The following is a 27,689-nucleotide window of genomic DNA, read 5'->3' on the forward strand; positions in this document are numbered from 1 at the left end:
AGCTGTAGAAAGATCTCAAGGATGATCAGTGGAAAAAAGATGCACCTGAGCTCAATTTTGAGCTTCATGGCAAAGGCTGTGAATACTTATGTAAATGTGATTTTTTTGTTTTCTATTTTTAATAAATTCAAAACATGTAAAAAAAAAACTTTTTTCACATTGTCATAATGGAGTATTTTGTGTAGAATTTTGAGGTAAGAGATTAATTTAATTCAGTTTGGAATGAGGCCTTTAACATGACAAAATGTAGAAAAAGTGAAGCGCTGTGAATACTTTCCGGATGCACTGTAGTCTTTCATACAGCTTTATAGCTTGTTGTTGCTCTACTGTATGTAATGTGTACATTTACAATTAAAAGGCTCGAGGATTTTACGTTGAAATAGCAAAAAAAAAAACATTATGGGTTGTGCTAAAAAAATTTGTGACAGTTTGCATGTTCTCCCCGTGCATGCGTGGGTTTTCTCCCACATTCCAAAAACATGCTAGGTTAATTGGCCACTCCAAATTGTCCATAGGTTTTTTTATGGTTTATAAAAATATTCAGTTTATTAATATTGAATCCGGGGCTGCACGGTGGTCGAGTGGTTAGCGTGCAGACCTCACAGCAAGGAGACCCGAGTTCAATCCCACCCTCTGCCATCTCTGTGTGGAGTTTGCATGTTCTCCCCGTGCATGCGTGGGTTTTCTCCGGGTACTCCGGTTTCCTCCCACATTCCAAAAACATGCTAGGTTAATTAGCCACTCCAAATTGTCCATAGGTATGAATGTGAGTGTGAATGGTTGTTTGTCTATATGTGCCCTGTGATTGGCTGGCCACCAGTCCAGGGTGTACCCCACCTCTTGCCTGAAGCGGTAGAAAATAAATGAAAAGATCAGGAGTGGAAAATGTTAGCTTGCACCAGTGCTTCTGAAATAGTGGGGGGGGGGGGGGGTGCGAGAGGCTTTCATTTACCAACATGTACAAATGTATAGTACTTAACATGCAATTTGCAATTTGATTCTTGTATGCTCTCCATTTTGTTGCACCTTCCTGGTTTAATGTAAGTTCAGTCTGTACAGTACAGATAAATGAATATTATCAGTTTCTCTAGTATTTCAAATTGAGGGGGGGGGGGCTTTCCGTCCCTTAGGGGGGGCATAAAAGAAAATAAATGAGAAGCACTGGCTTCCACAGACAAGTACAATACATACAATCATGGGGTGTGCTTTTCACGTGACCAGTACAGTCGTCCCTCATTTGTAGCCGTTAATATTTCCAGACCAAGACCATGATAAATTAAGTTCTGTGATATAGAAGTCATTGTTGGTAATAAGTTGAATATTTTCATAGTTTTTCATGGAGCTGCTTAACCCTGCTGAAAAAACCAGCATAGACCAGCATATGTTGTGTTTTAGTGCTGGTATGCTGGTCCGGTGACCAGCAAGACCAACAAGACCAGAATACGCTGTGACGTTGGTCATGCTGGAGGCTGGTCTACAGATCAGTTTACCGGCTCGACAACACAACGGATCCTGGTCAGTTCTGGTCTTTGCTGGTCCATCAGCATAAACCAGCATGGTCCACCAGCTAAACCAGCATACACCAGCATGGTCCAAGATCAAATCCATTATACACCAGTATGGTACACCGGCTAAACCAGCATAGACCAGCATGGTCCACCAGCTAAACCAGCATAGACCAGCATGGTCCACCAGCTAAACCAGCATGGTCCAAGATCAAATCCATTATACACCAGTATGGTCCACCGGCTAAACCAGCATAGACCAGCATGGTCCACCAGCTAAACCAGCATACACCAGCATGGTCCACCAGCTAAACCAGCATAGACCAGCATGGTCCACCGGCTAAACCAGCATACACCAGCATGGTCCACCAGCTAAACCAGCATACACCAGCATGGTCCACCGGCTAAACCAGCATAGACCAGCATGGTCCACCAGCTAAACTAGCATAGACCAGCATGGTCCACCAGCTAAACCAGCATACACCAGCATGGTCCACCAGCTAAACCAGCATAGACCAGCATGGTCCACCAGCTAAACCAGCATAGACCAGCATGGTCCACCAGCTAAACCAGCATACACCAGCATGGTCCACCAGCTAAACCAGCATACACCAGCATGGTCCACCAGCTAAACCAGCATAGACCAGCATGGTCCACCAGCTAAACCAGCATACACCAGCATGGTCCAAGATCAAATCCATTATACACCAGCATGGTCCACCAGCTAAACCAGCATAGACCAGCATGGTCCACCAGCTAAACCAGCATAGACCAGCACTGACCAGCAAAGACCAGCATAATTTGAATGCTGGTCTCTGCTGTTTTTTTGTCAGCAGGGAATATTTTTAAATATGAAATATCACACCAATACTCACCGTTACACTGCTATTATTCATTGTTTACACCACATTATGCAACTCGTATGCTACAGGGACTCAAAATGGCCACAAGCTAACAAGCTAGCAGGCTAAACAGTTAGCTAAACAGTTTATTTCTGTTTTTTATTAACTTAAGATGCCCAAATCTTACCACAAAAATCTCCCCCAAAGAACGACAAGAGAACTTTTTTCACTGTCATGTCGGCCGTGTCATGGCTGACTTCATGACTTCATGCAGTTTTAAGGTAATGTAATGCAAGCTAACCCTGAGGGGCGCCATAATTGCTATCAAAAGATTATATTTAAATCTCACCCTTTGCAGGTGGAGGGGTCGAAAGAGAAGAGGGCCAAGTACCACGTCTACCAGCGTGTGGCGCTAATTATGGCTCTGGCCGTCCTCATTTTGGGTCTCTGCATTTTCAGCTTGGCCTACCTGTGGAGCCCAGGCCTGGAAAAAGTAAGACAAAGCATAATACTTCATTTTAATGTATTGTTTGTCAACTTTTCAGTGTACTTACCGAAGTGTGATTATGGCGTACTGTTACACCCCTACTATTTGGAGATGGAAGCTGAAGTTTACTATTGAATGTGCTGTACGACTGTTTGTCACACACAATGTATGTGGTCACATCAAGATAAAACCAAGTTTGCAGTGCATGTTTGAAAGCAGCCTCATAATCCCCACATGTGGTAAATCTTATCGAGATGAAAGTCAGATGAAAAACACCCCAAGTTTCCATTACAGCTAAAATCACACAGGTTGCATCAAAGCAAAATGACATAAGTACTCCTCAGTTGTATTCATGCAATCTTATGAAAGGGCGAGAAAACATGTTTTTGCCTGTTGCATTTATCTACTTTTTGATCATATTGTCAATGTCTTCTTTTGGAATGGAACAAGCTGACCACAGTGGTTGGAGCAAGATGCTACAGACCTCCTGGCAATGTAATTGTCCTGGCAATTTATCTTCCAAAAATCCAATCCAATCACACTTGATGGAGAATATTTTCATTCAACTGCTTTTCCCAAGGCACCAGAACAAGAAGAAAAGAAAAAAAGCTATTTACACAAACTAGAAGGAAAATAAATCAATAATCTGGCGTCTAGAACCATGCAACAAAATATCAGCATAGTTGAAAAGGAAATGATTGAAGTAACTGCGTTTATATTTGTGGTACAATACTTCGCACAAATTTTTAAGTACAGAGTATACACTTTGGTCTGGTTTGCTTTGCTTTCCCAATATGAGCTGCTGCTGCCGATAGGAATACAAATCAGCGATGAGTGAGACTGTCCAATGCCGATCACCTGGAATAACTCGTAACGTAACGTAACGTAACCTGGAATTACGTCCCTGTGTCAGCGGGAAATGGTTGGACAGTCAATCAAGCGACGCCAACCAAAGTAGCACAACAACATTTTTTGCAGATGTTGGAAGACGGATAATAAGCACAGGATAATAAGGCGCACCGTTGATTTTTGAGAAAATGAAAGGCACCTAATAATGCGGGAAATACGGTAAAACTATTTATTGAACATGCCACCTCCACAATATGTATTTTTTTGTGATCGCCATTGAAAGGCATTGATCCACATGTACTTTCCACATGTGCTTTCATGGAATAACTCAAATATTCCAAACAAAAGTGGCATCTGGGTGGTTGCATACATAGTTTATTTTAATATTGTCATAGTTGAACCAATTTAGATTTTACAAAAGGCTTCCAAAACATACTTTAAAGAGCACTATTTGCCACACGCACAGAAAGAGAGTAGAGCAGAGAAACAGCACTTCCAACGCATTTGCTAGGACTACGTTATGCTAGCCACAGCATTTCAGTATGTGGAATCAAACTATGGAATGGATTGAGTAAGGAAATCAAACAATGCACAACGATGAGCCAATTCAAGAAACAATAAAAGCAGTTGATGTTTGCTAAATACAAGGATGAAGAGTCTTGAACCAGTCATGATGTGCTATATATATCACTATATTGACACTTACTATGGTACCCATTATGGCATTGGATGCTCATATCACCCAGTACTTCGGTACGAGGTGCATTATTAAAAAAAAAACTTAAACTGTATTATGGAAAGCAGGAAGTGAACAAATGTAACAGTTACTGATTGTAAAAGTACCAGATGGAAGGGTATGATTTAATAAGCTTTGCTTCTTCCTACTCCTTTTGAACTGGGAACTGATTATGGGATGCACTCAATTGGAATCTGATGCATGTTCAAATGAAATAAAACCATTACTATTTCCTGTAACATATTTGGCATTTCTGCATGCCTTTCGATGTTATTTTAACACTGGCCCGTGTCTCGGGTTCGTTTAGTGTTGCTCGAGTGAACCAAAATCGCTTGCAAACGAACCAAGAGCCATCCATCACTCAAGCAGACTCGGCCGGCATATTTGGTGCCGACGAGGGTTCAAGTTAGGGATGCCTGTGCGTAAGAGTTGCACAATGTGGTCTAATCAAAGAAATTGGCATTTAGTGATTAAGATGGAAATGGGCGGGGCTTACATTGATACATTATTTTAAGTCTGAAATTGACATGGATTGATCAGAAATTGCTATATGTATTATTATTCCGCTATATGTGTACTGTGTATGTGTGTAAGTGATCTGTAAGACTTATTTCATCATTTTTTTAAATGTCTGTGTTGTGTCTGAAGTTGGTGATTCATGCAAACATGCAATGATGGCAAAAAGGGAAATAATCTGTCAACCTGGTTCACTGTATTTTTCTACAAAAACACAGCATTCAGTATTCTAAGCAATTTTTTCCAAGTGACTTTATGTCACCAGCCAAATTAGAAGAGAGCAGACAAAAAAACACAGGCAGTGACACAACGAGCCGTATAGTACACAACGTGGATACTGCATACTGCAACAAGTGTTCAATTGTGGCCGATCATGTTGTGGCACGTCAATGCGGCAGTCAATCGGTTACTGTTACCGCTGTCTGTGTACTGCCAACTGAATATGAACAAAATTGAATTGAATCAAACATAAATTAATCGGTAACCTTTATTTCATTATGTTATGTATAGTATATGATCATCCCTGTTACAGTAAACTTACCATAAATATCATGGACTATTCATTTTTTGTAAGGAAATAAACCTACAAAATCAGCATTGGTTGAAATACTTATTTCCCTCCTGTATTCATTATTCTGCTATTGACTGCTTAATGGTGAGTTCCATATAGGATGCCCTTTACCGTTATATCATCACTTCCATGACTTTTTTTAATATCATCAAGATGCCAAAGTCTCATCTAAGCTCAAATTAAATAAGGTTCATCTTGACTTGCTGTGTGGGCAGTGTTGTCCACGTCCGCTGCTTTCAACATAGATATGAATCACCTTTAAGCAATCTCCTTTGTCCTTGTTAAATTTTTCATGCCGGAGGTAGAGCAGTCATTATTTCCACTTTAATAAGCTGTGATCATTCTCACAAGGCACAAAATGTGTTGATGGCAGAGGTTGCCAAGGCAATGAATAGCAAACCTGAGGATCCAGGGTTTTGCTTTAATGGGGTCTTTAGGGTGTGGGGGGTTCATTCTCTGGCCTCCTCATCAATCGAGCGTCGTGAAGCCAATTTAAAGAGGAGAGCCAGGCTGTTCCATCTGACAGACAGGTGCTTCTCACATACAATGAAAGCATCATTCTCCAGCTTGTCTCCTTAGCAAACCACCGAGGACGCCATTCTCAGGTGGATTTGCAAACAGGTGGACAGATGGATGAAAGGATCGGTTCTGCTGGATGGATTGGTTTTGCTGTGATAATGTAGCAGTCAGTCAGCACCGCGATTGGTGATCAAGTGCAAGCTGCTAACAAGGTGGAAGGCGGCTAACGGCTAACATCTGGGTCGGTCCGACTGACTTGAGAGTATTCTTTGACAGCAAAATACAGCAAAATAGAGCTGGGTTTGACCACAGTGTCGATATCGTACAACACAGCAGCAACAGAACCAGTGTTGTAATAACAATAGGAGAAAACTGCTTATCTTGTGTTAATACATGACGCATGAGGTATGCAACAGCTGAGTGGCAACATTTTGCAACAAATAGCACATTTGGTAGATAAAACGGCCTGAACATGGCGGTACATCATGACCGAGTATATTGGGGAGTATAGGAATATACGTATATGAGGAACTTTCCTAAAAAATAATCCTCACACTTTTTAAACGCTTACTTACTCTTGTACCTTTGTAAAAAGAAATACTGTAAAACGGGGTTGTCCAAAGGGAGGCACAAGCACGAGGCGCAAACCATATGTACCATGGTACCATACGTACCATAGTTGGGTTACCTGTACGATTGCATCCCCTACTACCCTGAACCAGAACCTAAATTGGTCTCTAAATTGTCCTTCTTTCTCTTTTGGGCTTTTCCCTTCAGGGGTCGCCACAGCAAATCAATCTCCTCCATCCAACCCTGTCTTCTGCATCTGTCTCTCTCACACCAACTACCCTCATGTCCTTCTTCATTACATCCATAAACTTCCTCTTTGGTCTTCCTCTATGCCTCCTATCCTGGCAGCTCTAAACACAGCTTTCTTCTACTGATATATTTACTATCTCTCCTCTGGACATGTCCCAACCATCTCAGTCTGGCCTCTCCTCCCCAAGGCCTCTAACATGTTAGGTCCCTCTGATGTACTCGTTCCTGATCCTATCCATCCTGGTCACTCCCAATGAGAACCTCAGCATCCTCATCTCTGCTTCATCCAGTTTTGCTTCTTGTCTTTGCGTCAGTGGCACTGTCTCTAGACCAAAGAACATGGCTGGTCTCACCACAGTTTTGTATCCCTTTCTTTTCATTTTAGCTGAAACTATTCTATCACAAATCAGGCCTGACACTTTTCTCCACCCGTTCCTTCCTGCCTGCACACGCTTCTTCACAATCTCCATTGTTCTCCGTAACATCACTCTTCCACTTGGGTCCCTCTCATTCACACACATATACTCTGTCTTGCTGCGGCTAATCTTCAGTTCTCTCCTTTCCAGGGCAAACCTCCACTCTTCTAGCATCTCCTCCACCTGTTCCCTCCTCTCACTACAAATCCCAATGTCATCTGCAAACATCGTAGTCCATGGAGATTCTTGTCTAAGCTCATCTATCAGCCTGTCCATCACCATAGCAAACAAGAAGGGGCTCAGAGCTGATCCCTGATGCAGTCCCACCGCCACCTTGAACTCTTCTGTCACACCTCCAACACATCTACCACTGTCTTACAGTCCTCATACATCCTCCTGCACCACTTTAACAGGTTGCGCAATGTGACTGGTTGTTGCTGGCGACCAGACCAGGGTCCGCCCCACCTCTCACCCAAAGACAGCTGACCCAAATGAGGACAAAGGATATTGAAAATGGGTGAATAGGTCATTTATTTTTGTAGAACGTACTGCACAGTTGGCAAAAAACTCCAACAAGCACTAATTTTGTGTTTTTGCTGTAGTTTTGATGTACAGTTGTCCCTGCTTTATCAGGGTTAATTGGTTCCAGATTCAAATAGAAAACCTGTCCATGACTGTCTAAATACAGCTTTACCATGATTAGAGCCCCGGAGACAAAACACCCCTATTGTCACCTTTACACTCCTATTATTCTTTGTTTACACCACATTGGGCAACTCTTCTGCAAGGCAATGGGATCACTTCAGGGACACAAGAGATGGATGCTGCCTTACTGAGATAACTAGTTTGCCTCTTAATTCATTTATTGTGAACATAAGGAAGGTTTTCAAACTGAGTTGTGAAGAAGGACAAAGTAAAAAATATACCTTTTCCAACATATATTTTTTTTTACTATTAGTAGGCCATCGTCAACCACAAAACAGTTATCATTTAATTGATTGTTTTTTTAAAAAACACTGTAGTGTGAGGGAGCAATGTTCGAAACACAAAATGGTGAGAGACGACTCAAATCCTTTTAATAACTTGACCTTGTCAAGTTGGCCCAGGCTCTTTTACAGATGTAGATCAGTCTCAAATGGCATTTTCATATGACAAAAACTGAAATTTCCAAATGCAGACACACTTGATAATGAGTATCCATTCCACTAAATGCCTGAAAGATACATCATTATGTTAATCAAATGCATAAATATGAACATGTTGGCATGCTATGTCTGTGTCTGTGTTTTGACCATGCAATTAGAATGCACTGAATGTATTGTATGAGACAACAGTGAGTCAGTTCAGACGACTGACGTCAGGGTGCTTGCAGCAAAGCAATATTTCATTGCAAAGAGGCACAGCAGCCTTCAGTGTATCCAACCGAGGGACAAACGTCCATTATATCTTTCCACGAGGCAAGCGAAGTAAAAGTCAGAAGGGTAGCAGCTCAAGATAGAAATACGAACACACACGAGGTGCATGGGGGGATTCAGGTGGACACATCATTGGACTTGCAGACAGAAGGACAACAGAGTAGCAACGAGAAGCAGAGAAACCTGCAGGGAAATGCACACCAGCAAGAGACTAGACGAGACATAGTAGGTGAAGCACATTACGACGGGCCAAGCAGTCAAAAGGTGAAGCAAACACTTTAGGAAGCAAAAGCACAGAACTTGAACTGAATAAAGAAAGGGAGGAAAAGCAGGTCCAAAACTTAGCACCAGAAAAGTCCACACTTGTCCTGTGTTCATATTCAAAAATGAAAACGTAGCTCTTCGACCACATGATCAATTATTGCATTGCAATAATGCATTGAACAACAGTATCAATGTTGTAATAGCGGTATGGAGTAATCAATACCACTGATTTTAAACAACAGTATACGTACAGTAACAATTTTACACCAACGGCTAGCTCACAAGCAACCCTTTAAAGCACATGCAGAGGTAAATAAAGCTTTTTTTGACACAGCAGCGATTATTTGTTTTTGCAGAATCTACTTCTCAGTTGTTAAATATTAGGAATTACTAAACGAGTATTCGGGCGGCATTGCGCAGACCTCACAGCTAGGAGACCAGGGTTCAATTCCACCCTCAGCCATCTCTGTGTGGAGTTTGCATGTTCTCCCCGTGCATGCGTGGGTTTTCTCCGGTACTCCGGTTTCCTTCCACATTCCAAAAACATGCGAGGTTAATTGGAGACTCCAAATTGTCCATAGGTATGAATGTGAGTGTGAATGGTTGTTTGTCTATATGTGCCCTGTGAATGAATAAACGAGCATTTTTGCCAGATACAAGCATGAAATGAGTACATTTCGTCATTATCCGTATTCCTGTTTAAAGAAGATGCTCATTATGTATTCACTCTTCACGCTCTGTGATTGGCCAGTCACGCACAGCGACCGCCTCTCCCTCGACAGCGGCAGCTGTTTATGACTCCTCGCTGCCCGTGTTTGTTTTTTTTCATCTGCTCTAACTAAATGACTTGGAAAATTTTGCTTCAAGTACCGGTGTGTTTTTTGAGAAAAATACAGTGAACAAGGCTGACAGAATAATTCCCTGTTGAATGACTCATCAACTTCACACAGATCATTAAAAACATAAATAAATAACAAGTCTTACAGATCATATACACAGTACCCATATGGCGGGATAATAGTAAATATAGCAATTTCAGAATTAAAATATTGTACAGATGTAAGCCCCAAACATTTCTATGCCCCACCCACTCTGAGTACCAATACGGTACAGATCATTTAGATCAAGGGTCTCAAACTCAATTTACTTGGAGGCCACTGGAGCTAGGGTCTGGATCAGGTTTTCCATGTTTTATTAAAAACAGAAGAATGAATAAACTTTGCTTTGGTTTCGATTTTCTACAATAAAAGCTCTGATAAAACATTCCACTGTTCTCAAATATTTTCTACACAAAATAAGATGAAAAATAAATAAACAAATCCAGAATAAAGAAAATCAATCAATCAGTAATAAATAAATAAATATAATAATAATAATAAAACGGCAAATAATAAAAACTTAAGAAACCACATATAGTTGGTGGGTAGACAAATGATTTTTTTCAGATTAAAATGAACAAAGCATTATTAGAGCCCTGTAGACATGACAAAACACGACTATCGTCACATTTATACTCTTTTTATTTACAACATATTGCGCAACTGCAGGGTCTTGAGACACATGCTAACTCGCAAACTAGCAAAACCCCAAAACTTACCACTTCCACACGGATAGGGAGGATAACTATTAACAGTTATTTAACCTTTAACATGAACATGAATCAAACGTAATATTTTTTTCTGGGTACATGATACCATACAGCATCGGGCCGCACTAACATTAAACTTTCATATCAAGGCGGGGTCCTCAAACTAGTGTCAGGCCGCGTGTCTGAGACCCCTGATTTAGATGGATGAACAGATTGAGACGGTGGTGTATTATAGGTGTATCCCTATTAAACATGCACCATACAAACCATAAAAGCATGACCACAGTTATCAGTACTTCAGGACCAGCTCACCAAGGCAACATGTTGCATAGATGACATAGAAGAACCATATGAACCATATGGGATTTTTTATGAATTACCTACAAACATGTGTTGTTACAGAACCTTTGGGAAGAAACCGCCATCTTCCCAATGCCATTGCGGGTATGTGTGTGCGCACACATCCGGGTGCACAGCATTGCATCAGCATGTGTTGGTACTGTCATTCGCACGTTCTCTTTTGGCTCACGGCAAATTTTCTGTTTGCACTGCGCTCATTATTGTTCTGGGCCGCAAGTCTCGCTGGGGGAATCAGGCCTCCTTGTGAATGAATCCTCCGTTATTACTGCTTTACATCAGCAAGCCTCTCAAAATGGAGTGTGCCTGCTAAAAAGTTTCCAAAAAATCCCAATTTGATGTTGACGTGAGTCTGCACACGCGTCTGAGTCCCAAGCTTTAGAAATCACATTTTTTCTATCATCAGATGTGATAAATCCCGTGCTATTTTTAATTCATGAACCACTTCGACGGGGATTATCTGCAGACCGACAGCCGGGTGGGGAGTAATTGTGGACCTGTAGATGAACCTTGAATGGCTCACAGGTGCTTCTGCTGGTGCTGGGCTGTTTGGCAAAAACCTGCCTGAGAAACACACCAAAGTGATGCCATTTCATTATTCAAATGAAAAATGCATCGTTCATCCCATCCCAAGGTCGCTGCTGGTTTGTCGCCGCTGATAGCCTCGCTGTCGGGGGTCGGCTTTTTGTAATGATTCCATCGGTCACAGGTATATGGCCTCTAAGGGTTGTTTGTTTATTTATAGCTGGTAAGCCGTGTACGCTGTACATGTAACCATGTAACAACCGATGGGGGCCATATTATTTGATGTGAATCCGTAAGGAAAATAATCGAATGCCTTTTTTGCTGTACCCTATGTTTATTTGGGAGAGTCGAGGAGGGAGGTACAGCTGTCCTGTGGATCGAACTGCTGCCTCAAGTAAAAAGGCAGTGGGTTTGAATCTGAGTTTATGTCTTCATGGGTAGAATTAACATATACAACATCTTCTTCCTACAGTACCCAAATATGTACAAGAGTAACTGAAGATCCTACATTACCCATTTTTGGTGATTTTGGAGACAATATTTTTTTATATTTACCCAACAATAATATCACTATTTGGCGGAGGTAGAGCAGTCATTATTTCCTATGCAGTTAGTTCATCTAAGACAGTGGTGCTCATTAAGTCGATCGCTGGTCGATCGCTGGTCGATCGCGGCGTGACATTAAAAAAATATAATCCTAGCATCAATGCCGTCACTTGATTGACATACAGGGCAGCCGGGTGACCAATCAAATCAAACAACGTCTCTAAGTGCAGCAGAACTTACGATGTCAGCCTATCATCCATCCCCGTTACTTGATTGACATACAGGACAACCAGTCAGATGACAACTGAATTTTGACCTTCAGGTCACCGCTCATGCGTAAACAACGATGCAAAGTGCTAAGCTAGCCGGCGAATTGCGTCAGATTTTAAGCCCTCGCTAAAGTTTATGGTCACTAAAATGAGTGAAGTAGCTGGACCAAGTAAAAAGGCAAAAACATATCACTTCCATACGGAATGGGAGGTGGACTTTTTTTTCACAATGTCTTTTTCGAAGTGCGTTTGCCTCATATGCCATTCTACCATCGCAGTACCAAAGAAGGGAAATGTGGAGCGGCATGATGGTTTTGCAATTTTTAGTAACAAATGAAAACAAAGTAACAAAGTATAGGTTGACTTATTTTGATTATCGCAAACCAGCAATGTTTCATAATATTAATCCATTTCAAGTATGCCTCCTCTGTAAGGATACAAAATTGTTAAACTGGAACAAAAATGTTCCATAAACAAGAACCCGAGGTCAAATGCTGGTTTCGTTTTAGAATGTAACCAATCTTTATGAGGAATTATGAGCCGCCCTAAAGTCGCAAGAACTTGGGAATTTGAAACGCCATTGTGCATGACGCCCCAAATTTTTAAAAATTCCATTTAGGCAAGTAAAAGATTATTTTTTTTTTACCACTTGAAATTGGAGCCTATCCCAGCCGTCTTCGGGGCGGAGAGGCGGGGTACACCCCTGGACTGGTGGCCAGCCAATCACAGGGCACATATAGACAAACAACCATTCACACTCACATTCATACCTATGGACAATTTGGAGTGGCTAATTAACCTAGCATGTTTTTGGAATGTGGGAGGAAACCGGAGTACCCGGAGAAAACCCACGCATGCACGGGGAGAACATGCAAACTCCACACAGAGATGGCCGAGGGTGGAATTGAACTCGGGTCTCCTAGCTGTGAGGCCTGTGAGCTAACCACTGGCTCACCGTGCAGCCCCAGAAAAGATTATTTTACTTATAATTAATATATCAACATTTTTTTGTCTTTGTTTTCTCCAAAACATGGATGTATTATCTTGAGGGTGGACTTGTATTCTGACCAACCATTGTAAAATTCCACCACTACTGATATGCCACCTGACCACTAGGCGTCCTTCATCCATGATGCATTAAGCCTTCTAGACTGGGAAGTGAGGATGATGCAGGAAAAAGGGCCAAAAACAGTAGCGGTGTTGTTTTAAATTGTTGCCAGTGGAGTGCCTGAGGTAAGAGCGCTTGATTGTTGGTGGCTGCTATGCAGCGGAGCGTGACAGCACTGCAAAAGCCCACCATCAGGTATTTACTGTGGCACACAGCTGGGCTGAAGCAGTCATTTACGTCTTGAAGAAATGCATCTTAATTACCAACACATCATTTGGCCGGCAGCTCAGTGTGAAGTCTGATGTACATACAAGCACGTTGGGAACGCAGCATGGTGGGTAAACACACAAACGCTTCCCTCCTTTTTCTTTTTCTTGAACTCTCTCTTAGCTTTTTCTCCCAGACCGTTTCCTCTCTCTCTCCGCCTCATCTCACGAGTTTCACTGCCAAGCAGACTCCAACTGCTCTGTTGTACAATTTACAACCTGATTGAGCTTTCACATCCACTTTCACTCTCACAGTAAGCCGGCAACACTCGCCTCTGCGGACAGAACACGAGCACATTGTGAAACATTTCTCCAGGACGGCAAAGCAATGCAGGAATGTTCTATTGCTGGAGCCCTGATGAAGCTCTTGGAAATGATTTCATCTCTATTCTGAAAATAGGCCAATTAGTCACCTCAATCAATATGCAAGGAGAGTAGCAGCATCTAAATCATCACCGCAGGTCTCTGTCTGCGACTCATTCTGACACCTCGTGAAAAATAACCACAGCTCATTAGCCTGTTAATGTGAGAAAAATCGTTGCGGCTCCAAGGAATTTTAATGGCATGTACGTACGTATATGAAACGTTCTCCAAAGAATCCAAGAATCTTCTAGTCGACACCGTAAACACGACAGCTGAGTTGAACTCAAACTGTTTGATGAAAGCCTTACATTATTTATTTATTATTATTAACTCAAACAGGGCGGCACGGCGGACGAGTGGTTAGCACGTAGACCTCACAGCTAGGAGACAAAGGTTCAATTCCACCCTCAGCCATCTCTGTGTGGAGTTTGCATGTTCTCCCCGTGCATGCGTGGGTTTTCTCCGGGTACTCCGGTTTCCTCCCACATTCCAAAAACATGCTAGGTTAATTAGCGACTCCAAATGTGAGTGTGAATGGTTGTTTGTCTATATGTGCCCTGTGATTGGCTGGCCACCAGTCCAGGGTGTACCCCGCCTCTCGCTCGAAGACAGCTGGGATAGGCTCCAGCACCCTCGGCGACCTTCGTGAGGAAAAAGCAGTAGAATTAATGAATGAATGAACTTTTAAAATGTTTGTATTCGGGAACAATTAAGACATATCAGAAAGTCATGAGACCGCAGGGCATGCCCAGATCAGCCAAAAAGTGACTGGTGTTCAGCAGTGAGTTTGACCAGGAGAATATTCTGTTGCGCTTCATTTAGTTTGTTTAGCTGCGTTTGTGGGGTTAAGTGTGTGTTTTTGGGGGGAGCGTTAATGTTCACAATGATATTTTTGTCGTTTTTGGTTCAGACCGATCATGTTTGTGATTTGAGAAATCATGTTTGCTCCGATGTATATTATAAGCAGTGTGCTTATATATAGTAAGACAGCTGGAATAGGCTCCAGCACCCCAGCGACCCTTGTGAGGATAAGCGGTAGAAAATGAATGAATGAATAATTACATAATTAATTATTAATTTAAGCATTGACAGCAAATATTCACAACCTATTCCCATTGATTTTTGAAACGGTTGAAATAGTGTGCTCACAGAGTGATAAATAAGAATTGAGATTTTTTTGTAAATAAATTTCTATAAATAAAAATAACGTTATACTTGAGTAAAATTGCACATTACCATTTTGTTCTGTTTTAAACAAATAGGATTTTTTTTTACATGAAGTTGTATGACATCCCACTCATGAGTGTAGACCATCAAGTGTGACTTACCCCCCACTTTGTCCCGTGAGCGGAGATCTGGTCGGATTTCGGTCAGGAGGAACATAGTTCCGGGTAGTTACTGGGGTCACTTAAGTAAAGTCTTTGGATTCTCAAAACAATATGCATTCAAATGAGAAATACATTTCATAACGGTTCTGTGATGCAAACGTATGTCTCTACAAAAACACATTTTTGTAAAGCCAAACTCCGTATGTGACTAGCCCCAACCGCTAAATGGAACTACGTTCCTCCTCACGGAAATCCGACCAGAAGTCTGCTGAGTCCAAGTGGGGGGTAAGTCACTGTTGATACACTGCTGATGGGAATGCCGTACAACTTCATGGCAAAATATCTCGCTATCCCTTTAAAATTACATCTGCTTGAAGACAATATTATTTCTTACTGAGCTGAACTTATTATAACTGTTTTCAGAGAATGCTGTCCTAGCTGCAGCAATCTTGTTCTTGTCCTAAAGTAGACAAAAAAGACGTGAACATGGGAAGTTAGCCTGTGAAGGAACTAATCAGGTTTTGTATGGGAGTAGCTATATGTAGCTGATCGCCATCGCCATATGCCATCAAATGTTCTTGCAAATGTGTACTTGTCGAGCTCAGCAAAGAATGAGTAAGGAAGATTCTGATTGGTGATCTGATGGAATTCACAGTAAAGCTGTTACGCTGCATAGTGTAACTGTGCAGGCTACTATATTAATTCATTCATTTTTACAGACCACCCAATACACATTGAAAAAGTTCCACATCTCAATTTTAAACTTAGATACACATACACATAAAACTGATGTGTCAAACATACTGTTGAAGAGTCCTGGTTTAATTAACTAAGGTTAGCTATGACGAACGTTGGATAGCACTACCAAGCTCTTCAACAACTTCAGCCGAAAAATATAAATCTGTGAAAAGCACCGGTATAATGAACTATCGTTAACTACAACAAATTTTTGCCAGTACTACCAGTCAACAAACTCTTTGAGTTAAGAAAAATATAATTCAGTGCATGGGAATCCTCGGTTTAACGAACTAACATTAGCTCAACTTCAGTCTTTCAGTAAGTAAGTCAACTTTATTTATATAGCACTTTTCTTAGACAATATGTCACAAAGCGCTTCACAACATAAAAACATCATGTGCTTTTACAAAATACAATCAACAGGTCTGAGTCAGTGGAAGTTCATATGTTTGTCTAAACAAATAAGTCTTTAAATCCACTGAGTCCAAAGAACTTCATTCCAAAGCCGGTGAAGTTGATTAAGGAGGTCAGTTTGTGGGTCTAAGATGGTTGAAATGAGCAGTAGAAGATAATCAGCAAATAAATGATAGGAAACATCGCTGAACTGCTGTATTATCCGACTGAGAGGTAGGGCATACAATAAAAACAGAATGGGCCCCAGGACTAAGCCATGGGGGACACCACATAGTCCATTTTCGAATTTTGACATGATGTGGTTGGCAGACACACTAAAACTTCTGCCAGTCAAATATGAGTTAAACCTCCAAAGAACTGGACCTGACATCCCACCCAGGTCTTGTAGTGTGTTAGAATGTTGTGGTCAAGCGTGTCAAAGTCCCAAGACAGGGCCGGCAGCCTAGGCCTGTCCCTGGAAGGGCAGTGAGAAGGACCATCACAGAGACCTCAGTTGAGAGATTTTGTGCCATGTTTGATCCCAGTACTTTAAATCAATGTGCTGACATTGATGGCTTTATGATTCTTTTGACAGAAATTGAACATGGATTATAGATTGAGTGGCGCCAATAAAATGTAGCACTGGAAACTGTCCGGTCTTCCTACGTCCGCAGACATCGTGATGTGACTGGATACATTCAGAAGAACCGTTTTGGTAGAGTGGCGTTTACAAAAACCTGACTGAAGTGTATCATAGATGTTATGTGATGGAAGGAATGACATACGCTATACGTTACGTTATAGCAGTTTGGCCAGGAAGGGAACTTTAGATATTGGCCTGACGTTCTTATGTCCTGGCTGGTCCAAGATTATTTTTTTACGTTTTGGTTCCACAATGGCGTGCTTGGAAGAGCGAGGAAGCACAAGAGAAGAGAGCGACAAATTGAACAGCTCGGTCACCAATGGTCCAATTGTGTCAAAGGCATTAAAAAATCTTAAATGGCAGTACTGGAGTACTCCTCCAGAACTGCAGGAGGGCTTCACTTTAGCAAACAGTGTTGGGATTTCTTCAAATAACACATGATTAAAAGGGGACCAGGACCGGAAGGGGGGGGGGGCCAACATCACTTAGACTACACTGAAAGTGAGAGTGTGTCTTTTTTGTCCCTGAACTTATTGATAAAAGATCTCATGAAGCCATTGCTGTCTGCCTTACAGAGCACAGGAGCAAGAAGAGTGGCAGCAGACACATCCATTCATAGTCTCAAACAACATTTGGGGGGTTTTTCTTATTTGAATAAATCAATTGTAAAAAATAGTTGGATCTTGCCTCCTGTATAGTTTTATTTAAAGAGGAGATCAGGTCTCTGAGATGTTGTCTGTGAACCTCAAGTTCAATGGATTTCGAAAGACATTCAGTTTTGGGACAGGTTCTCTTTAACCCTTAGATGCATAAGTGGGTCAAAAATGACCCAGTCAGGTTGTTTTCTTGAAATATCTTCGTAATTAAGAATTCTTATAATTTCATATTCCAGGTATTCCTCAAAAAACATGTTTTTGATATCATCCCATTCACATTTTTAACTTACATTTTATACATTTTAAGAAACTTTTGTTTTTGTGTTACTACCCCAACCTTCCATAAGTGGGTCATAAATAGAAAATTCCATTTTCTATGGAATCCAACAGGAACCTTTGATTCTTATCAACTTTGGCTGTCAGGAATGAATTAACTGTAGACCACACGTGTCACCCCTCGGGAAGATTATTTTACTCATCAAGTGCTAATACAGGCACGGCGGTCAAGTGGTTAGCGCGCAGACCTCACAGCTAGGAGACGAGGGTTCAATTCCATGTTTGCATGTTCTCCCCGTGCATGCGTGGGTTTTCTCCGAGTATGAATGTGAGTGTGAATGGTTGTTTGTCTATATGTGCCCTGTGATTGGCTGGCCACCAGTCCAGGGTGTACCCCGCCTCTTGCCCAAAGACAGCTGGGATAGGCTCCAGCACCAAATGAATGAATGAGAAGTGCTAATACATGTACGTAAGTATTATCTTCATATAATATTGTGTGTGTCCTTCATGACTGTTAGTATTATCAACAAATTAGCCTACTTTATAACTAGCTGACACTAGCTGGCTAACATTACTACATGTATTGTTGGGCATACTTTATCAATAGCTAACACTTGCACAGTTTTTGCAAAATATAATATGCAGTATAGGTATTACACCTGTCTGAGATACTGTCAATCTGGAATACTATAGCATTGACATCATCAAGTATGCTATAGCATTATTCCTAACCAAAATAGCAAAAATGGTTTAAAAACACATTGATTCTAATATGGCTCATTTTTGACCCACTTATGGAAGAGTGTCGGGTCCAGTAACTCATGCATCTAAGGGTTAAATCGAGACTGTTTATATTAATCTAGGGGTCGGACAGTTTCCAGGCGCCAGTGCTACATTTTATTGGCGCCACTCAATCTATAATCCATGTTCAATTTCTGTCAAAAGAATCATAAAGCCATCAATGTCAGCACATTGATTTAAAGTACTGGGATCAAACATGGCACAAAATCTCTCAGCTGTGGTCTCTGAGATGATCCTTCTCACTGCCCTTCTAGGGACAGGCCTCCACATCCTCCACACGGACATTTCCAAGGTTTATGCCAATAGAGAACACCAGATCCAAGGTGTGGGTGGAGCATGATACATGCTTCCAGAGATTAAAGGGGACCTATTGTGCTTTTTCCACTTTCTTGACCTATAAATGTGGTTAGAATGTTATGTTCTTGTGATAAACATTTCCAAAGTTTTAGATAATGAGGTTTGTGCATTTGGAAGTAAGCTCTGAAATGCGTTTGGGATAGCTGAAAATGTTCGGTTTCAGAGGGCTGTTCCTTTGTGATGTCACAGTGAAGCTTTGCTTCCTTCGCCCTCCACTAAGTCCTGAGTTGCATTTGAGTTCATTTGAGTTCATTTGAGTCCTTTGAGTTCATACACGGTAAGTCAGTCTTTTCAATTAGCTCTCCAAAGACTTTATTCATTTAATATCAACTCCTACACCCAGAATATTAGGAAGTGGTTAGGAAGCACTTTGGGTGTGTGACCAATCACAGCAGAGTGGGTGTACCCAGAGGCGGGCTGTGGGTGGGATAAATTAAAACAGCCTGTTTTGGCAAGAAGCACAAATCAAAGGGAATACAGCTAGGAATAGGTGCAGATTCTGGAGAGTCTAGAAAGTTTTCTGTGCGGGTAATTGTGTGTTGCTGCTCTATAGGAGTCCACAACTCGATACAAAAGGTCGGAAAATCTGCATACCAGGTCCCCTTTAAAAGATTCTGTCATGGTTAAAATTTCCACTGCTGGGCTGGAAAAAATCATTGCCAATATGCAAGTTGAAATCCCCCATAATTAAAACTCATTCCAGTTATTCCATTTATAAAGATGCAGTTACATTCACTTATTGTGGTAAATGAATGTATTCATGTTTAAAAAAGTATCTCTTTGAAAACGACTTATGCCCCAAAACTGTGTTTGGCCTACCACTTGTTGAAGTATACAAACAAGACGCAGCAGCATAGACTTTAGTATTATAGCACTGATTTTGAGTCATGAGAGTCACTTACTCGTTACTCTTACTCTTTACAGTTACTCTTGGAATCTTTCTTGATGGTTCCTACATAATGGAGAGTTCTAGGTCAAGATCTTTGTACTTTATTTTCTCCGCCTCTTTCTACAAGATGTTATTGTCATCTGGGATGGTCATGTTGGGATGACCATGTCCCACATGAGAACATAGGCACCATAGTCAAACACTTTCTCCATCCTGTACTCGTACAACTTTCCAGTCCCAACCCTGTTGTGTCTTTTCAAATATTCTTTTCGGGCTGCTGCTGCCAGGATACTGGCTTATTAGAAGTAGCAGTAAGTAGCAGTATTTAATTTTTCTATTATCATAATTTAATTCTTTTTAAATAAAAAAATGCCATAAAATATTATATATTGTTATATATTTCACCCGAATTGCAAAATTTGAGCTAGTGCACATGTAAAATGTAACTGAAATACAAATTATTAGTTCTGTTGATGTGTTCTATTGAGGAGAGAGACGAAAGCATCATTTTTCACCGGGGGTCTCTGACTCCTCCGAGCATTGTGCATCCTCTGGGGCTTTTTGTGTCTCTTGCTGAGATAATTTCGGGCTCATTAGTTGCCTGACAGGAACAAACAATAGCCTAGGTGAAATGTTGCAGGGTTTAATTAACAACAACGCCGTAATAAAGTAGACATTAATATCATGGAGCCCACTGTCGAGTGAGATTAGAGTTGAAACTTCTGGTGACTCCAGAGTTTTCCTTGTGGCTTCTGGGGTTGATAGCTTGAAATTATCATCAGTTTAATTACTGGTTATCACTGAAGGTTCATTTTTGAAGGTTAAAAATGTGAAACCTAATATTTGTAGCAAGGGTAATTATACTCTTGCTATACTTTGGTCAATACTAGCATTGATATGCCTTTGAGACACTAGTTATTTTCTCAAGGGGTCGTTCCTTTTATCTTCTTTGATGTCGAGCTCTAATTTTTTTGTCAGTCCTCTATAGATTAGCTACACACAATCACTTTTTAGATTTTGCAGAATCTGCACCTATTCCAGCTGCATTTCCTTTGATTTGTGCTTCCTGCTAAAACGGTCTGTTTTAATTTATTCCACCCACAGCCCGCCTCCGGTCATGCCCACTCAGCTGTGATTGGTCACACGCCCAAAGTGCTTCCTAACTATTGACCATATAAGGGAGTCCGCACCTTTGTGACATCACAAAGGAACGGTTTCACCACGCCTTTTCAGACAATGAGTTTTGAGCCATCCCAAACTTCTTTCAGGGATCACTTCCAAATGTGCAAACCTCATTATCTGAAACTTTGGCATCGTTTAACATGAGAATACAACATTCTAATTATATTTATTGGTCAGAAAAGAGGAAAAAGTAGAAAAAGCATAATAGGTCCCCTTTAAATCGTAAATACAACAGCTCTAGCTCATCTCTCCTGACAATCATGATGGGAGGTGTCCCAATCTGAGGCCGCTGTAGTGTGAAGGCCCTACCAAATTTAACTTGATGCCACAGACTGGATCTGAGATCAAATCAAAATCCTGGGAGCGTGAAAGGAACGTGGTACAGTGTTGAACACATGAAGTATCTACTGTATTAATACACATCATATGGCTGATGTGTTAGCTGATAGTAGTAGTTGCCACTAACACATTGAATCACTTGTGTCTGCGCTGTCTTTGGTCAATGGAATCACCCATTGACATAGATAGATAGACTCCCTTTATTGTCATTGCACAAAACCACAGTAGTGAAATTGCCAACGAAATGTCGTTGCCTGGCTCCCATATAATAACAGACACAAAAGATAAGTAATAATAAATAATAATAATAATAATAATAATGTGGAGAATAAATAGATAGAATAGACACCAAATATGAACAACATAATGTAAAGTGCAGCGTGAACAGTAAATTGCCCAAATAATTTAAATAAATAATAATAATGTAAGTAAAGGTAGAGGGGCTTATTTTGCGTTCAGCAGTCTGATGGCCAGGGGGAAGTAGCTGTCTCTGAACCTGGTCGTCCTACAGCGGATGCTGCAGAGCCTTCTCCCAGACGCCAGGCGAGAGAACAGTCCATGCTGGGGGTGTGTGGGGTCAGAGCAGATCCGATGGGCTCTAGATACACACCGGCTGTTTGCTATGTCCTTAATGGGGGGGAGCGGGGTCCCGATGATCTTCTCCGCTGTCCTCACCACTCTCTGCAGTAACGTCCAGTCCGAGGCCTTGCAGCTCCCAGACCAGACGGAGATGCCGTTGGTCAGCAGGCTCTCGATGGTCCCTCTGTAGAAGGTGGTAAGGACAGGCGGGGAGAGGGAGGCTCTTCTCATCCGCCGCAGGAAGTGCAGTCGCTGCTGTGCCTTCTTCGCCAGAGCGGAGGTGTGGAGTGACCAGCCGAGGTTGTCCGTGATATGCACCCCCAAGTACTTGGTTGTGTTCACAACTTCTACGGCTGTGTCGTTGATGCTGAGTGGAGTGTGGCTGGGTCTGGATCTCCTGAAGTCGACGATGATCTCCTTTGTTTTGTCAACATTCAGGATCAGGTTGTTCGCCTTGCACCAATCCACAAGATGTTTCACTTCCTCCCTGTAAGCCAGTTCGTTGTTGTCCTGAATGAGGCCCACAACTGTCGTGTCGTCCGCGTACTTCAGGATATGGTTGCTGCTGTACTTGGGGCGACAGTCATGGGTCATTAGGGTAAACAACAGGGGGCTCAGAACACATCCCTGGGGTGAGCCGGTGTTCAGGGAGATGACACTGGATGTGTTGTTGCCCACTCTGACATACTGGGTTCTATCTGTGAGGAAGTCAAGCAGCCAGTTGCACAGGGAGGTCTTGAGGCCCAGTGGCTCCAACTTGCGTACCAGGTCCTGGGGGATGATCGTGTTGAATGCTGAGCTGAAGTCCAGGAACAGCATCCGTACATGGGTGTTTTTCTTCTCCAGGTGCTCCAGGCTCAGGTGGAGAGCAGTGGTGATGGCGTCTTCAGTGGAGCGGTTTGGCTGGTACGCGAATTGGAAAGGGTCGAGTGATGGGGGGAGTATGGAGGTGATATGGTTCTTAACCACCCTCTCGAAACATTTCATAATGGTTGATGTGAGTGCAACGGGCCGAAAGTCGTTCAGACATGTAATAGATGGTCTCAGTGTCTTACTTGACTAAACCTGTTTAGTCTGTGTCTGCTGTGTATTGTTGGGATTAAAAGATTAAATTTGTACTAACGACTACAGTTGGCCGTGTCTTTAAATGTCGCAATTTAAATGTTCTCTAGTGTGCATCAGGCATTTAGCAAATTGCCAATAAGTGTTTGCTGGCTCCCATACTTCCAACTTAAGTAGTCGTTACAGGTAAATGGCTGGAGGGTTTCATTCAGTGAGGTAAATTTATGGGGTTTTTTTCCTGATGCATCATGTGGATGTCTTGTTTCTGCATTAGCCATGATGGACAATGGGTGTCCAGTGGTGTGCTGCAAAATGTAATCAAATAATTTGCTTTGCTTTTGATTTGAATAGCAGGAGACATTCTTAATCTGTAAAAGCCCAGGCCCTGACCATTAAGGAGCACAATGTGTTATGCTCCCTCAAAGGGTCTTCAAAGTATTATCTAAAAAAATAATAAAGGCAGCGGCACTGACATGCAGCCCACTCAGGGGCCATGGCAACAAACCAAGAGCTTTTCATCATTACCCAGTGTCCCTGCGTCCCTGCATCCAACCATCACTCGCCCTTTTATTGTGTCTTCAAGGCAGACACATCATGTAAACACTGTTTGAACACTTATGAGTCCAGCAATTCTTCTAGGAATCATCTACCTTGTCGAGGGCATATGTGATAAGGAGCTGGGGAACTTTGATCATCTTTGATCATTTTTCGAACTAGAATTTATCCTTACAGTTCCCTCCAAAAATACTGGGACAATGAGGCCATTTTCACATTTTTGCTGTACGCTGAAAACATTTGTGCGTAACATCAAATGAGACCGGAGAGCAGAATTCCGAGGTGTTTACATCTGGATTGGATGACCAACTTAGAAGATAGCATCGTTGTTTGAACCCAACCATTTTTCATGTGAACAAACACATTATTAGTACATATCACTGACTGGTGTTTTTTTTGCCCATGTGTGTCCAATTGCATCGCATCAATACATCAATAGCACTAGATGTCTATATTTAGTTTCAGGTTTGGTATCTGTAGACTTCATTTAGAGTTAAATGGGACCTATTGTTTGACCTATTGAATTGTGGACTCCTATAGAGCAGCTATACACAATAACCAGCACAGAAAGCTTTCTTGTTCTTCCAGAAGCTGCACCTATTCCCTACCCTAAGGGCAGGGTAAGCAGCGCTTGGGAGAGGGATAAGAGAGCCTATATAGCTTACAGCCACGCCCATATAAGGACGCCCACTCCACTGTGATCAGTGGTCACACGGTCAAAGTGCTTTCTAACTACGAAACATATACTGAAGTCTACTCATCTGTGACATCACAAAGGAGCAGTTTTACCATGCCTCCTGAAACTGAGTGTTTTGAGCCATCCCAAACTTCTTTCAGGGCTCACTTCCAAATGTGTAAACCTCATCTGAAAGAAAGCAAAAAGCATAATAGGCTCCCTTTAAAAACAACATGAAAACCTGAGAGTTATTTATGGGTGAAAAACAAACTGGTACGACACTGGTCTAACTGTGCTGGTTAGCTAATGTTTTCAAAATTACATCTGTTTATAAAATAGATTTAGACAGGTTTGCTTCAAAATAATATTTACATTTTAAAAATATATAACTTGCACTTCTTTATCAGTTAAGAAACACGTTAAGACATCAGGTGATGTCTTAAGCTTTGTGGAAAAATAACACACCGGATGATTTACCATCACCACTATCTTGTAGCAACACCGCCCCAGTAGCACTTGCATCTACCTCAAGGTTGAAAGGCTTTGAGAATTCTATTACAAGTACGGGAGCACAAGAGAGACTTGGCAGCATTAAATGCTTGTTCACACTCATCGTTCCACAAACGGAACTGCAGGGCTACACATTTTTGTTAGGGGACATACAAGTGTAGAAAAACATGGATAATAGCCTGCCATGCCGAGAAAACATCTTAGCTCACGTCGAGTGGTGGGGACGGGAAAGGACGCCACTGCGCTAACTTGCTTATGGCCCTCCTGTTTTCCCCAGTATGCAACAGTGGTCTTACCAAACTCAGATTGGGCCAAGTTTAGTGTCGGTTCGGCACTGAAACACAGTTTTTGGACAAGACATGTGGCTCTCCCAATTACTACAATAAACAACAACATTGTCGTGATACAGTCAGGAAGATCACCTAGTAGACACTGCATCAGGAGTTGGAAATTGGCGGGTGCATATTTTTGCCCATAAGGCATGAACACATCAGGAGTGACGAATGCAGATGTCCGGACTGCATTTACTTTACGGAAATGAGTGAAAAATGTAGGAGTTTCCAGAGACTTGGGCACCACCAAACATGGTGAACTCTATGGGCTGCAATTGGGCTTATCAAACCCCTTCGTTACCAGGTAATTTACTTCCTGCTGCATGACCTCCCTCTTTGTGGGTGGGCAGTGGTATGCATGCTGCTTTATAGAAGTTGCATTACCCACTTCAATGTCAACAGTGCGGGGCCGCGCATCACCCAACACTACTGGGTATATCATCTCTGGAATGGTACAATTTCATCATGTCAACATCTTCAGCGGTCAAGCATATGGATGATATAACCAGTGTTAGAGATTCTTCTGTCTACCACTTAAGGACCTAAGGACTTAAGAATTGAGTTGTAAGAGTGGAACCAGGCGTAGGGAACAACATCAGCACTTTGTCACTTGGCTGGAACTGTCGCTGTACTGTTTGTTTTTTTTAAATCATACCTAGTTTTCATCTTCATTTGAAGAAAGAGACTATATAGCAAGCTTAACAGCATGTTGCAGCCACTCCCAACAACAAGCTACAAAAACTGACACATCAGTCTTTGGAGGGGCGTTGCACACCAACTGTTCTTGTAACAATTTAAGGGGACCACGCACATTATGACCATGAAAAAATTTCCACGGGGCTGAAACCTAGAGATTCCTACTTTGCGAATAGTGGGTGGGTTTAAGAGCTCATATGATAATAATATGCTAATAATAAAGAAAAATAATAATACAACTTTAATACAAAAATATGCTTGATGACGGTATACATATTTTTTTTCCCGAAGTTTATATCCCTTTACATAAAATTTGAAGTAGTTATCACTATAGTTGCACATTAAATTGTTTACCACAAAGGGATTTCCCCTACTCATTATTAATAAAAAACTTATTTCTATCTGCAATTAAATGGAAAAAATGTGAGTAATCGCAATGTATATATATATATATATATATATATATATATATACAGTTATATATATATATATATATATATATATACAGTAAAGTCTCGTTATATCCATATCGGTTATAACGAATTACTGCTTATTACGATACTATTTTCATTTCCCGGCAAATTTCTAGTCTTTTATGATATAATTAGTTCCGTTAGTACGATACCCGGTTATTATGATAATCCGGTTACTACGATGCCCTTTTCATCTCCCGCCAGCCAATTTGGTCTGCTTATATCGATACAAAAGCAGCTTAAATCAATCTTTGCTTAAGGATTTCAATACCAAAAAAGAACACGGCGAACGGCTGCTTCCAGTCAACTTTATTTTTCACACTTCCACCACCAGAGCGCAGCACACACACCGATTTCCGCACTTCCTGGTTCACAGGTCATGCTCAACCCGCCCCACATGGCTGGCCAAACACATGCCTGCAACAGAAGAACCAACTGACATAGCATACACACCTATTCCAACGAAGACACAAGCGTACAAATACATGTATTTAATTGTGTTGTATTCAGATATCTTTTTATTGTTCGTGGTTTCTGTGTATAGATTCTATACACACGAGAGAAACCACGAACGCAGTTGGTTCTTCTGTTCGCCGTGTTCTTTTTTGGTATTGAAATCCTTAAGCAAAGATTGATTTAAGCTGCTCGACATTGTTCTATACTATAGAACAATGTCGAGTGCATTATTGCCCACTTTTAATGCAGTTCGGCGCAGGATCGGATATATCGACAGTCCGGTTATATCGATATTTTTTCCGACTCCCGACAATATCGATATAACGAGACTTTACTGTATATATATATATATATATATATATATATATATATATATATATATATATACGTATATACATAGTAAAGTAACCAGAGAATGCAGGCCCAAAAAACGGGCGCTAATGGAGGTTCCATTGTATTTGCACTGCCACGGGAAGTTCAATTATCAGAATCACAAAATGTTGACTCCCTTTAATGTTCACCTGGACAAATTACAGTCTTGCGTCTAAATAACCCAAATTGCAGCCTTAGCACTGTTGACAAGCTGCTTATTAAATGCAACTTGGCTTACCACATCCCGGCGTGTGCGCTCCTGTGGATTTATTTGGACTGAACTTGACATTTTAGAAGAAGCGACAAGGAGATGTATTCACTATGGAGGTCACTTAGAAACTTGTACGTAGTCTGCATTTTTGTTTGCCTTTGCGTTGCTGCTCAATGAATACAGCCTGGCCCTTTTATTACAGTA

At 41.4% G+C, this 27,689-nt stretch overlaps 1 protein-coding gene across 1 annotated transcript in view; it reads left to right on the forward strand.

The window, feature by feature from the left end:
* The first annotated feature begins 2,636 nt into the window (after positions 1-2,636).
* The window catches only part of tnmd (tenomodulin), a 76,396-nt gene continuing 51,343 nt past the window's right edge, over positions 2,637-27,689 (forward strand). Inside the window, exon 1 of the mRNA XM_058076235.2 lies at positions 2,637-2,840. Coding sequence (XP_057932218.2) covers positions 2,637-2,840 — 204 coding nt within the window. The remainder of the gene's footprint in view (positions 2,841-27,689) is intronic.

The sequence above is a fragment of the Doryrhamphus excisus genome, linkage group LG23, assembly GCF_037039965.1.
Source record: "Doryrhamphus excisus strain RoL-2023G ecotype Guam linkage group LG23, RoL_Dexc_Guam_v1.1, whole genome shotgun sequence".
NCBI classification, from domain to species: domain Eukaryota; kingdom Metazoa; phylum Chordata; class Actinopteri; order Syngnathiformes; family Syngnathidae; genus Doryrhamphus; species Doryrhamphus excisus.